The sequence below is a fragment of the Strongylocentrotus purpuratus genome, unplaced genomic scaffold, assembly GCF_000002235.5.
Source record: "Strongylocentrotus purpuratus isolate Spur 01 unplaced genomic scaffold, Spur_5.0 spur5_scaffold_13, whole genome shotgun sequence".
In the NCBI taxonomy this organism is placed as follows: domain Eukaryota; kingdom Metazoa; phylum Echinodermata; class Echinoidea; order Camarodonta; family Strongylocentrotidae; genus Strongylocentrotus; species Strongylocentrotus purpuratus.
The window spans coordinates 1,859,705-1,874,132 of record NW_022145598.1 but is presented as its reverse complement, the minus strand read 5'-3'; the positions used below and the strand labels follow the sequence as shown (position 1 = coordinate 1,874,132).

Genomic DNA, 14,428 nt, shown 5'->3' with positions numbered 1-14,428 from the left:
AGCAAAGGACATCATGTCAGGCAAAATGAATCCATACTTGTATGGCTAGCAAGATAACAAAACAGACAAGAACAGATCAAATAGGTGGATAATTACATCCCTAGTGCATTTGTCAAATGAATGTATTTAACAAAGGAAGTGTAAGAATAAGACCAAGGTTTGTCTGAACCTTGGTCTGAAACACATCAGAACTCGTCATATGACACACATAAACCTAGGTTTGTTGCCAAACGGCCTTTGTGAATTCGGGCCTATGGCTTTGTCCCTTATTTTGAGAACGTGGATGAATAGGCGATCATGTTTAATAAAAGGTACTTTTCAAATCCACTGTTATCAAAAGTGCAGAGTTAAATTGTATGCATTGCATAATAATCAGTAATCTCTTTTCCAAAAAGTATCTTAAAACATGCTTGATTTAAATTAGATCATATTAGATATAAGGATGTGTTGACAAAATTGAATGTTTGTATTGAAGTGCTATGAAAGACTGAATTTCACTGAAAAATCATTAATTTGCATGTCATACTTTCCCATGCTATCCAAGCCGACAGATTGCGGGAATGTTAGCTTTTCTGAAAAGTATATTTCCTGACGCTTTATACCCCATATGGGATCTGTGTATTAAGGGATTTGGTAGAATGGCCGACAAGACTTCAGTTGAGTAATCTCCTTTGGTGCTTCAGTGTGGTTTGAAGTCTCAATGTGTGTGGCAGAGGGCATACCATATGAGCTGATGAGTCACTCTGCCAGTCAGTGAAACTATAAACCCATAGTGCCCAAGCTACAAGTACAATTTGTAATCTGTAAACATGCATGTTTCCATGCACTGCGTACAAATGTACCTCTCTGTAATGACAGCTAAACTGCAGTGACGGTTGAAATATGATTTCAGCATAAAAAAAAATATAAAGAAATAACTGGTGAGAAGCGAAGAAAAAAAGAAGTAATGGGGCCTAGGGCAGTTTGCTTTCTTTCCCCCTGATACAAGAAAGACCCCTAACATATCAAATATTTGTATATCCAAAATGGTCAGTCAAAAACTTGGTTACCACCTCTAACTTTATAAAGAGCCTAACAAATGGAAGAGACCCCAAATTAAATCATGAAGGCTATTTTTAACTCTTAACAAACTTGGCTATTGTGTTATGTGTTTTTTATCTATCACAATGCATTGAAACAAATTGCTTTGAGCAGTTCTATGTGTATGCCAACCTTATTGAAGTTTTAGACCACATATGGGATCCAAATATGAAGGGATTGGATTGGATGGTCGAGAAGGCTTTAGTTTGGTAATCTCTTTTGGTGCTAGGTTCGGCAGTGCTTGAAGACTCAATGTTGGAGAGCATTTCATTGATGAGTCATGGTACAAGCAGCATTTGAAGTGGACAGGTTTTGGAACAAAGTGACCTGGGGGGTGTTTCACAAAGACTAAGATCGACTTCAAGTTGGAATTACCTATGGCAGGCCATTCTTGCCACTGTTTTCTCTCACCATTTACTGGCATTGGTCTCTCAAGGGACGTACAAATCATGGTCACAAATCTACAGAATTTACATTTTTTGATAGTTCACTATTGAAAGAAAAATTATTATCTAAAGATCATAATGGTGATAGCAAATAGAGGCATGAACAGCCTACCATAGTTATGTCCAACTTAAAGTCGATCTTAGTCTTTGTGAAACACCCCCAGGTCACTTTGTTCCAAAACCTAGCCTCCTTCAGACTCAATCCTTTCATCATGACTCTCTGTATCAATTGAAATGGGCACTGTAATTGTCCCCATGGACACTAAACCAAAGATGAATAGTGGTAGAGCCTATGGACAATTGTGATTACACCAAAATTAGATTATACCCAATTGGGTTGGTACAGTGGTGATAGTTTGTATTCTGTAGCATTTGTTTGTTGCGTATTTTTAAGGTACTGTCACATGTACTTGTGTGATATTAAAACTGGATATTAAAGAAGTTAATTATCAATGCCATATATGTCCTATTTGATTTTTCCAAGGGAAATTAAAGTGGTCAAATTGAGCATAGATTTAATATAAAATTTCAAATTTCAAATTTATTCATGTTTCCAACAAAACATTACAAATCAATTATAAGCATTTAAAACAAATGTAAGAAATACATGTTGGAAACAGAGGAGTCCACTAAAAATCAATGCTTGTACAAGTGTGAACACCTCAAATAATACTTAGGAATATTGAGTAATTAAATTGACTAATCTGTAACTACAAAATGAACTACAAAATAGGGAAAAGAAAAAGGGGGATGCCAACAGAGACGAGAAAGGGACAAGACAATACTTTACACGACAAAGATAGAAGAACACGGTCATAATACAAAGAGTAGACAAGGACAAAAAGAAGCAGATGCTCTTCAACAAACCTCTTCATCATGTCTTTCAAATGTTTATCATCACTTTCTCTCTTGACCCTTGACCTATGACCTCAGGAAGGGATAGTCTTCTCAAAGAGGCGACCAGGAAGCTTTCCCTCAAGGCAAAGAAGAGGAAGCGGCGGACATCGGACAAGTCCGGCGGTGATGGGTCGGTGATCGGTGGAGGGCTAGACGAGGGAGACGACAAAAAGCAGAAGAGAGTCGCACCAAACTACTTTGTTGCCATCCAGGTGTGCAGTCCAGAGGTGAGAAAGAGGTGGTGTTTTATAGAGTCTTTCAGTAATCATTTGTGGATCAAGGGTGTGTTTGCATGGGGGCTTGTATAGACATATTGACTGCTATGAGAGGCCTGGCTGTTTGATAGGCTCAAGGGGACGTTGCATCCTGCCATGACCCGAGACGCGCCTATATAATTATATTATGATTAAATAAGCTGATGTTCATAAGGAACATCTTTCCACACTTAGTTGCTATTATGATTAATCAAGGTTAATTCAAACATGAAGGCCTATTAAGGATCTGTTCTATTCATCCACGAGGCAGTGGATGAATTTTCAATAGTTATCATTGAAAATAAAAATCCCTTTCAGAGTAGGTGTTCTTCAAAAATCTGATATTAGAAAGTCAAGATACATGTTCATGTATCCGACTATTGATTTACAATTATGTAATTTAATAAGACTTAGACTTAATTAGGAAATTTACTCACACTTTTTAAAAGGAAGTGGATGTTTTGCCTTCAGCCGTACGACACATCAGATTTCATATCATTTTCACTTCAACCACAAGACCCCGCTGACATTGATATCATAATGACTAAATTTAGCTGCTTTTAATTTAGTGTAAGCAATGCATGAAACTGAAGTGCCAAACACATTTATTAATCAATATAAACATCTCTATTTCAAGTGCTAGAGACAAGGGCATGAACTTGGTTGGAGGTTTGCTGATCATGAAATCTCAATTAGTTTGTCTCCGAAATATTCATTCCATGTGTGCTAGTAGCAGGAACTTGAAGCTGGAGGAATTCCCAATTAAAATTCAGGATGGCATATCTTTCTGCAAACGTTAAAGGCCAGAGGAATTGCAGTGTGATTATTTTCTTCCTATTTGTAGTACTAGTACATGTACATGTGTATGTGTAGAAAATTTATACAAAATAAAAGTAGTAATGAAACGTTTTAATTTGGAAAGTGCTTATGCCTGAATATAATAGCACCCAGGGGCCAGGGTGCACAGAAAAATCCAGAAATTTTATTGAAACAAATGTTGAATAATTGATGAAAAATGACAAGTTACAACCATAGAATGAGAACAAGCATCAAAGGAAGGTGTTAAGTTTCAAAAATAATTGATAAGCATTGTATAAAATGTCTTTCTCATTTGCCAGAATTGGTATCAAAATCAACTTCTTCTTTTGCCAAAGTAAAAATTATCATCATTATTATTATCGTCATCATCATCATCATTAGCATCATCATCATCATCAGCATCATCATCATCGTCATCATCATCATCACCATCATCATCATCATCATCATCATCATCATCATCATCATCATATTCATCATCATCATCATCATATTCATCACCATATTCATCATCATCATCATCATATTCATCATCATCATCATCATCATCATATTCATCATCATTATTATCACCATTTTCATTCTCATGTATGTGGGGTGGAGCTGTAGGGGGTTTAAAAATGTGATATTCTAGTTTCCATTTCAAACTTCAGAACAATTTTGTTAAAGGCTTCATAACAAAAACCTGTTATACTGATTGCCAGCCAAACAATAAACAGGTGGATTAAAACTTGCATTTAATCAGAGACAGGTCACACACAGTGCCATTAACCCAAACACGCCATGATGGCTTTGAAATGTATCTTGAAGCACTAATCTGGTATTTCCTGAGTGTAAGGACAAAGCCATCAAGCCCCTCAACCGCAGAGTGATAAAGCTAGGCTTCCTGGCAAGAGACCCGTCAATTATGACAGAATCTGTATATTCCCTCAATCGGCAACAAGTGTTTACTTGCCGTCATGAGAAATGGAATAATACATAAATGTTATGAGGCTTTTATTCATATATGCAGGTACTTTTATGAAGCTACTGAAAGTAGCAATAACTTTTCAACTAATATCATAATAATAATAATAATAATAATATTCCGCTTTTATATAGCGCTTAATACATCTAAGATGTCTCTAAGTGCTTTGCAGCTACAATGCCATACATGTGTATTTGCATACATGACTTAGGAAAGTTATAACAGAATCAAACTCAACTCGTCATTCTAATCTAAAATAAACAACAAGTGGATATATTAGGAATCTTGGTATTTTTATGATCAGCTACACTCGTTCGTTCGTGTCTCCTTAGATCAAGATTAAAGGTAATACAAAGTTTTGGGAAATTTTGAAAATTGGATGGATAGTGAATCTTTACAGTTTTGATATATTTGGATGCCCCTGTGGATGTATTATAAGCACTAAAAAAATTAGCCCCTAAACACTTCTGTTTTCGAGAAAAATTGAATATAAAAATTTACCGGTGCTCCCGGTAAATTTGGATATATTTCAAATAGCGCCTATGGCCGTACAATCGTAGCTGCGACCATGAAAATCTCAGAATATGTAGTTGGGATATATAATTTCCGAACGGGAATAGCTAATCGGTCGATTTCAGTCAAGAAACATTGTTTCATAGCTAAATTAATATCTTGACCTTGAGAGGGAGCTATACAACATAAAGAGTTTATTATTTATAATTTCATAACTTTAGACTCGATTTCAACCGCGACAACGATCAATGTATATTATAGGAACGCATATGCTTCCAATATGTTAATTTGAACCAAATTCATGACCCCATACCAAAACTTTGTAATACCTTTAATGTATCTTGATCTTCGGAGTAGTTGCTACAACTGGCCGTGTCAGACACGTTGCCGCGGGGTGCGAGATAGGACTCTTGTAGCGTGCCCCCATTTAAAACAGTTATACAATAACAGTTAACATTGCATTTAATTAATAGTATGAAACTATTAAAATTACTCTCATGTTACAGGAAAAAATATTATATATATATATATACTTTGAATCAATTGATTTGGTCGATCCAGTTCGATGGCCCAAACACAGCACTACTGGACAGAGATCCTAATAATTATCAGCTACACTGTATCTGGCCTAACAGAACTTTATGTACATACTCAGAGGGGGGGGGGGGGGGGGGGGGGGGGGGGGGGGGGGGGAGCAAAACTTTAGAACATATTTGAAAGCATTGACAGGTGGCCATGTTCCCACAAGACATACATGTAGTAAACTGAGAAAAAGAAAAGAATGCTAGCACAATTGAGACATATATGAATACAAGGATGTAAACAAATAAGGAGCTGCATGCAACAAAGGTTCTAAGCCTACTTCCTTTTCTATATTTTATAAGATACAATATTATAGTTGTCTCATTATTTTGCTGCATATTATTAGCAGTCTGCTGCAATGACCACATGTGGACACGGCTTTAGTTGGCCCAACCTACATGTAAGTCTATGCGTGGGCCTACAAGTATTTATGTATAGACATAGCTACTCAGGCCACTACGGAAACTAGCTTGGGGGTGTGTTTATATTTGGCCGTGACTAAGTCTTGACGATCTAGATCAGATGACACGGGGGATTTAGGGTTATGTCGAGGGAGATGAAGTGCAAGCTTACGACGCAAGACGGTAATTTGTTAGCATTAGTCTAATGGGCTAATAACGTCCGACGGTGAACCTCTTTCGCTTTCCGATACATGTATCCCATGTTTGTAATCACATGATTGTATCAAGTTACAGGAAAAGGAGATGGAAGTTGTGTACATGTTAGTAGTTAAACCTGGCACAGTGTAGGGTCGAGGAAATGTCAAACTTATTAGAGGATCCTTTTCCAATAAGCTGCTGTGTTGTTGAAGTAGTGCCAAATAGTTGATAAACCAAAGCAAACAAATGTTAATGAAAATCATTCCCAATAAATTACAGTGTACAGCAGCTTTTTTACCAATCTATATGAGCCCTAATTATGTATGTAGATTTTAGTTTTAATATTATACTCAATTTCACAGTATGCAAAGATAAATCATTACAGTAGGATTTTGTATATGATATAATTGTTTTCATGTTAGGTTTATTCAAATCTTCCGTTTAATCAAAGAGTCTAAATAATTTTCTTTCACCTTTGTCCTAGAGCAAAGCACAGTTTTGAAATTAACTTAGACAATAATTTCAACCATGCCCCCACAGCTAACCAAGGGGTGGTTTGTACAAGACTAGTAGGTTCTCATCCACACATTAGGGACTTTTAGAATTGTCAAACGACAACGTGGATTGCTACGATCGACGTACTTGTAATGCACTGCCTTGAATGGACGTCTCACGTATCAGTCCACGCAAATCTAAAAGTCCCTATTTGCTCCTTTTCTGTAACTTGTCTATTCTTCTTAGAAATAATGTCCAATGTTAACAAGAGGAAGTATGTTGAGCATATCTCACTCTTCTTATGTTACTCTATCCACCTTTCCTTCTTATTCTTTCTTACAGCGCATAGAGAAATATTGTGATATGCGCTATAGAAGTACGGTATATTATTATTATTATTGTTGATTGGGAAAGAAATGAACATCAGAAACAATTTTTTCTCTCTCTCTCTTTCTTTCTCTTTCTCTCTCCCTCTCTCTCTCTCTCTCTCTCTCTCTCTCTCCTTCGTCACGTCCAGATTCACCAAGCTCTTCAGAATGTGCAGCAGACAGTGATGGCAGGAGATGAGAAGCTGAAGGATGCTATGGTTCCCATACCAACGCTTCATCTGACCATCATGGTCATGCATCTAGCTAACGATGAAGATGTAGAAAGGTAAGATAATCATTCAAACTTTCATCGGATGACCATTTAGAATCGTACAGCCGATAGGTCTTATCCTGTAAAGGTGTTGTGGTCTAGTGGATAAGTCACCCGACACGGTACGCACTTAAAGTCCTGCCACGGCTTTAAAAAAAATGCATAGAATTATCAAAATGCTTGGAATTGATCAGCAGCAATTATCACCAGTGGGAAGAACATTCACAAGTAACAACCAACATTTAAATAGGTTATCCTGTGTTAAGAACAGATAATAGTGAGGCCAGCTGAAAGCAGCTACATTGTTTTACCTTTAAACCCCAAATCAGATTGAATTGTTATCGATAACAAAAAGTTGTTGTGCTGCACCTGTTGTTCTGATTTCTTTCTTCTTTTTTCTCTTTCAATCATCCTATTCATCCTGTTTTTCTGTAAGTGATTCCCACACTCCCATCCTGTAGCCTCTCTCTCTTTCCTTCTCTGTTTTGTTCTTCCGTGTACCACTGTTTTTTTCTTCCCCCTTTTGGCCTTTAATTTCCCATCCAAGAGTCAGACTAGTTTTGCTTTAGTGCCATATTTAGAAGAGCTATAATCTCTTTGCCAAGAAGTAATCAGCTTTCTTGGAAATGATGGGAGGGGGCACATTCACATATCCCTGACTGAGACGTATAAACAAAACATTGTACAGTTATTAATAGGGATAACAACTTTATGTTCTGAGACACAATGTGGATGTAGTTATACTTAGAACCCTCAAAGGTTTGTTCAGATATGTGTCAATGAATGACATCTTTGCATATTTAATAGTGCTCTGGTGTATTAAAGACACCAAAATATAGTGTATTACACTTGCATTATCACAAAAAAAATACATGCTCCGGTTTACCAAGTCATATCTGAAAAAGTTTTTTGTGTTGCCTACGGAATCATGATAATATTATATTTTTTGAAGGCTCAAGTGTCAAATCAGTGCATGTAGCCAGTGCTGAAATTTTGTAATGGTCATGATATTGTGTGTTGGAACGTAAGGGGTTCTGCTCGCTTTTTATAAGGACGGCTATTCACTTAGTCACGCGTTATGGATAGCGGTCCTTATGAATAGTGGTCCTTATGTATGGCGGTCCTTATGAACAGAGAGCTTAATTGGCTATGGTTTGCTCTCTATTTATAAGGCCCGCCATTTATGAGGGATCGCTATTCATTTTGTTACGCATTATGGATAGCGGTCCTTATGGATAGCGAGCTTGACCCAACATATGTGTGTAACCACTTTTCCTTTTTTCTTCTCTTTCAGAGCCAAGCTAGCCTTGATGGAGTGCCATCGGTTACTAGGTCCAGAGATCACCCGCAAGAAACTCAACGTGTGGTTCCATGGCTTAGGACACTTCAACAATCAGGTCATGTTCGCTAAGATCAAGGACATCGATGGGATCCTCGACACGCTCTATAATGTAGCAGGTATGATAGTGAAAATATTAATTTGAATTTCTATAGCTCTTCTTACATCTGCAATATCTCTTGGTGCTTTACAAGACCAGTCAACCTGTCTATAGCAACCGCCCAAGGGAAACACGAAAAAAGTGGTCTTTGTAGACGGGTTCCTTTAGTACATGTTTCAATGAGTAACAATTTTCTAGGGAAACAAAAAAATGTGGTCTTTGTTGACAGGTGGTCACTAAAGCAGGTTTGAATGTCATTGGATAACACTCAGTGTGTGCACAGTCTCCACAGGAGGACTCAAAATTGGATTTTGAGGGGATGAGAAACCTGGCCCAAGTTTCAAGAGTTTAGCCCTCTAGAGTTCAACTATTCTATTTTGGTAGAATTTGGCATCTGGTTGTCTTAATAACAATAATAAAAATGGGTCCTTGTATAGAGCTCATGTCTGTTTGCGCTGCTCAATTGTTGTGGGACATCTATGAATAAGAATCCTTAGAATGCCCCGTTAGCTTTTTTTTATGAAGATGAGAAAAGTGATATGAGCTTATGGTAGCAAGGTAAACATATCTGTTTTTATACCAATTTTTTCCCCCAGAAACCGCTTAGAACTGCTACCAGTGTTTGAAGATCAATGCCAAACTTTAAAGGTATAGACCAGTTCTGGTCATGCGATTGCATTGTGAAAGAAAGGTTGTGGAATAGATCAGAAAAGGTTGATCATCTAGCATATAGTACATGTATTGGTGTGTATTGCAAGGTTCTGGAATCATCAAAATGATAAGAAATTTGGCCCAGTTTTTGATAAGCACTGTACACATAAAGATGAATATGGGAATACGCAATATCTATCCAGTCCCGATAGATGTAATAATGTACCAAATATATCAATTAGTAGGCGGTTTCTTAGCAAAATTTGTATCACCACGTATTAGTCTATACCTTTAATTTTTTTTCTTTCACATTTTTGTTCCGTTCCAGAAACTGTTGAGAACTGCTACCGACGCCATGGCATCCAATCCACCGGAGAGAGAGGGTTCAAGCCTCACCTCACCGTCATGAAACTCTCTCGCGCCCCTAGTCTGCGCAAGAAGGGCGTGCGTCGCATCAAGTCTGAGCTCTACCGCCAACACAGTGCGACGGTGTTCGGGAACCAACCGGTCAGTGGTTTTCAGCTGTGCTCTATCAACAAACCAAAGAGCGAAGACGGGTACTACTACAAAGCACACGAGGTGCTCTTTAATGAAGGTATATACCTCTACCAAGACTTATTTAATCGGTGATTTTACATTTACTCCTGCGACATTGCTCTTTACAAATATCACAAATTTTGTCAAAGATGTAGGGTAAGGCCTCATTCAGATATGAAGCGGCAAAACAGCTGCATTATAATGACGTAAAGTGAAATATGTATCCCACCTCTGTATCTCAAAACGCATAGCTTAGTGAATACACGTTGGATCTTCATTGCACGCAGATGCCATTGATTTGCACATAGAAAAGCTGCAACTGTTTTTTGTAGCCGTTTATCGCGTCATATCTGAACGAACCCTTGGCTTTAGGGTAAGGGGAACAAGTCATTTTAAGGGTTACATATAGTGTTAGCCATGGTTGAAAATTGAAGCTTGATCATTGAAGGAAATTATTTTTTTTTTCTCCTTTTGCAAAGCAGTAAACAGCATGATTTTGTAGTCAAAATAGATTGTCAGACGTTTTTTTTTCTTCCTAGGACCACATCTAATAATAAAAATTTGTGATTCTATGTATTGAATTGGAATGTATGTATGCATGTACATGATTCAGTTACAACCGATTCAACATTCACACTTTTGTAATGCATTAAAACAGCCACCACGTAGAAACGTTACATGAATGTTCCTGTTTTTACAGTGTTTCTGTTCATTTGATTGTGTAGATGTTTCACCAATCCCTGACCCCTTTGACTTGACTGGCATGGATGATGGTCCAAAGGGGCCAATCACAGAGCACGTCTCATCCAGTGTCATAGAGGAAGAGCCTAAAGAACCAATGACAGAGGGTGTTTCATCTCCAGTGGAGCCCTCTGACAGTCGAGCAGCCAATCAGACATCTGGTATGAATGTTATTCATGTTTCTATAATTGTGGCTGAATCTGTCTTCAAATATTTTATTAAAACCTTTTAGTTAATAGATACACCCATTACATTTTTTATGTAACAAAGACCCTTGGGTATGTGTATTAAAAACATTAAGAAAAGAAAAAGAAAAGAAGGTATAAAGAAACCCTCCATACTATGTTGATGGGGTTGAAGGAATGTTTCTATCAGCCATCGAGTCGGCTGAAACAGAACTGTAAAAATGAAGGCTCATTGAAATATGATGCGGTAAACCACCAATAACACCACTGTGTTTTATTTTAGTAGGTAAATGAATAGCAACTGTACGTAACCAAGGTCCTAATGAGTATTCACTAACCTCTGTGTTAAAAGAGAGAGAAATGTGGAGCATATTAAACTTTACATTGTCATAAAATCATCATATTTGAACGAGGCTTGAGAGAAACAAATCAGTCAAATGTTTAAATTCTCAGAATATTTATTACACTTGTTCCTTGCATATTTGAATCCTCACAAATCTTTTCTTTCATCCCACCCAAGAATCCCTTGAAGCCAAAGAAGCATCACAGACTCCAGATACCGAGCCCCAGACATCACCCACTGCCAACACAGAGGGCGACAAACCATCCACATCTGCACCTACTTGATGTCACTTCAAGATAGTGTCTTTGAGAGAAGCACAGTGCCTTAAAACAGCGCATGGCTTTTAGCTGTGTATTTATTTATATGCAACTGCTCACAAGTAAATGAAATGAATAAGTTGTACTATAAGTCGATAGTGAGTATTTTGTAAATGTTTATGAATGATTCCCTGTGGGGAGAATGTGTTCATAATACGTCTGAATAATCTTGATTATGTAATCTATACATGTCTATGTAATGTTGTCTTTGAGAAAGAATCTTGTAAAGGAAATGAATTTTGTAAACTTGATGATGATGATGATGATGATGATGATGATGATGATGATGATGCTGCTGCTGCTGCCAACGATATACATGTAGGCAATACTGTTCACTGCAATTTTTGCATATTTTGAATGAAAGAGGATGATGATCGAATGATGGTGATGATGGTGATGTTGATGATGATGATGATGATGGTGATGATGATGATGATGATGATGATAAAGAATAATTGTTTTTTGAAATGGTATCGGCAAGTATCTAACATGAATGTATTTAAAAGGTTAACATTCATATAAACTTGGTTCAATATTATCGCAATAACTTCTGTATGTATGCACGATATGTCTTCAACACGTGACTGGTGGTTACGATGATGAAAGCTACAAGTGAGATTAATGTTGTATTTGATGCCGGTTGTCTCGGTACACTTGTAACTTATGACTCGTTGATAACAAAGATCTGACGCCTATTCGTTGTACATACATGTAACAAAATCATTATGATTATTGGACAGCAACGGCAAAAAATCATCATTTTAAGTGCTATTGCTTCAAATATGCACAATGGACACCTTTTGTTTTAGGTTTACATTTTATTTATAAGAGCTATTTGCTACATGCCTTGATCATGCAACTATTTGAGGGCTGTACTGTTGATGTAGGCTCTCCTTATAAGATTGTAGAAAATTTAAAGCCATGTTTTATGCTGAATATTCACTGTATACAACGCTGTCTTAAAAGTAAAGTTTGTAATTGTTTTTAGGTTAATTTCAATGTTGGGAGTAAAGTAATTGTCCAGCCGAACTGATTTGAAATTTAAGTGTTTTATTTGTTTGGGCTAAGTGAAGATCATTTCTGTTTATTTCTCAAGCGATTTAATAGTACTGTGGTTTTAGATCATTTCACAAAATCCATAATTTGAACAATTTTGTTGATACCATTCTTGAAAGGTGAGTTAAGTTCTGGTCATTTTTTCTAATGACAATTTTCCACACTTACATGTACATAAAGAGAATGAAAAAGCTTTACATTTTTGTTAATCTCTCCAAAACTCGACCTTCCCTATAATATGTGATTTTTTTCTTTTTCATTTGAGCCAGGATAAGAATTGCCCTTGGAGATTTCAAAGAAGAGATAAGGTTTACAACTTGTTTATTTCAGAAGATGAAGGGGGAAAATAAGGCATTTAAGTCATGAACTTTAATCATTTTAAAGAAATCTTTCTTTTTTGACAAATAACAGTATTCAGCACTTGTGCCTTGCAATTTTAAAAATTTATACTCTTTTCATTTGGCAATGCATGTGAGTCAATGCATCATTTTTGTCTATATAAAAAAAGAAATAGATAAAAAGACAGAATGCTGAATTTTACTTCATTATTTTTTTAGAGGAAATAAAGTAACAGTCCTATTTATGTCTTGTGCATGTAGATTATGATATGATTATGACACAATTACAAAATGTTATGCAATTTTTTTTAACCCTATGCATCTTATACAAATAATGAAAAATTCTTTTTAGTTGGAATGATATTTAATAAAATGGCCTAAAGGTCAGCTTTATTTAAAAAGGAATGGTAATTCGGCATATTTAACCATCTTTTACTTTTTTATCATTTCATTTTTTACTTTCAATTAACTTACAGTAACACATTTGTGTGTCTATTTAAATTGATCAAAGAAACATTGGTGTGTACATATTTTGCTGAAATGAATTGCCATGAAATAGAAATAAATGTGGAATTTTGATTTAAGGTCTTCAGTAAAATGTGAGGAGAAAAAAATAATTTGCCTGACTTTCTATACTTTCATGTTGTGTACAAACCATCTGGTCTAAACATTGTTTTAATGCCCCCAAACCATTGATAAGACGATGTATATCACAGTGTTTCATTATCATCTTGTTTTATGACTCCACAAGAGTTTATAAAATGGCCTTACGATGAGAAGAAAATGTTTTCCTTTTGAAAATTCTCAAACTCGTCCTGAGAGTCTTGCTTCAAAGCTGTAGTATATATTTTTAATTGTTTTTTTAAAACATGATACTATCGATGTGATACTTATAATTAAATACCTGTGTCTTATTAATGATGAAAGTCATGATTTATGCTTTGTATATAGTCGGTGGTGAATAGGTATGACAGTAAAAAAGAAGATGGTATCGTGTATTCTGTTGTATTAGCAATATAAATACATCTCAGTGTGCTAAGTATAGATATATTCTGAGAAATACACGTTTATTTTAATTTAAGTTGCGTGAATTTATTTAAAGGTTACTTATTATGATAGATAGGAGATGGGCAGTCTTCAATTGTCATTTTTTATCGATTGGGAGCCAGTCCACTCTGCTAACAAATTGGATTTCATCAAGGCAGAAAGATCAGGAGTCACAGATCGGTAAAAGCTTAAGGAGAATTTGATAAAGGATATGAAAGTTAAGAATATGAATTTGTTATCAATCATACATTAATTGGCAACTTTGTGACTCACCTCCATTTTGTTACACAGAGAGTTATCAAATATATATCCCTATTTGTGGTCATTTGTGGAATGGATCTCTTTTATGTTAAAAGGCATCGTTTAAGAACCTGCAACTAGGTATGAGGAAAAAGAAAGTGTACGGAATCAGTATTTAAACAATTTGAGAGAAATCACTGAAGTCTGTCAATTTATTTATCAATCATATCTTCACAACTTGTT

The 14,428-nt window shown here is 36.1% G+C and overlaps 1 protein-coding gene across 4 annotated transcripts in view; it reads left to right on the top strand.

Moving 5' to 3' along the window:
* LOC754150 overlaps nucleotides 1-11,833 on the top strand; it is a 42,683-nt gene extending 30,850 nt beyond the window's left edge. For 3 of the 4 annotated variants that reach the window (XM_001184597.4, XM_030982686.1, XM_030982685.1), the window contains exons 7-12: nucleotides 2,460-2,650; nucleotides 7,170-7,306; nucleotides 8,586-8,749; nucleotides 9,710-9,976; nucleotides 10,644-10,820; nucleotides 11,365-11,829. In XM_001184597.4, the coding sequence (XP_001184597.2) occupies nucleotides 2,460-2,650; nucleotides 7,170-7,306; nucleotides 8,586-8,749; nucleotides 9,710-9,976; nucleotides 10,644-10,820; nucleotides 11,365-11,471 (1,043 nt within the window). In that variant the 3' untranslated portion in view covers nucleotides 11,472-11,829. Of the gene's footprint in view, nucleotides 1-2,459; nucleotides 2,651-7,169; nucleotides 7,307-8,585; nucleotides 8,750-9,709; nucleotides 9,977-10,643; nucleotides 10,821-11,364 lie in introns of all 4 variants that reach the window. The other variant, XM_030982684.1, reaches the window with a different exon arrangement.
* Nucleotides 11,834-14,428: the final 2,595 nt, after the last annotated feature.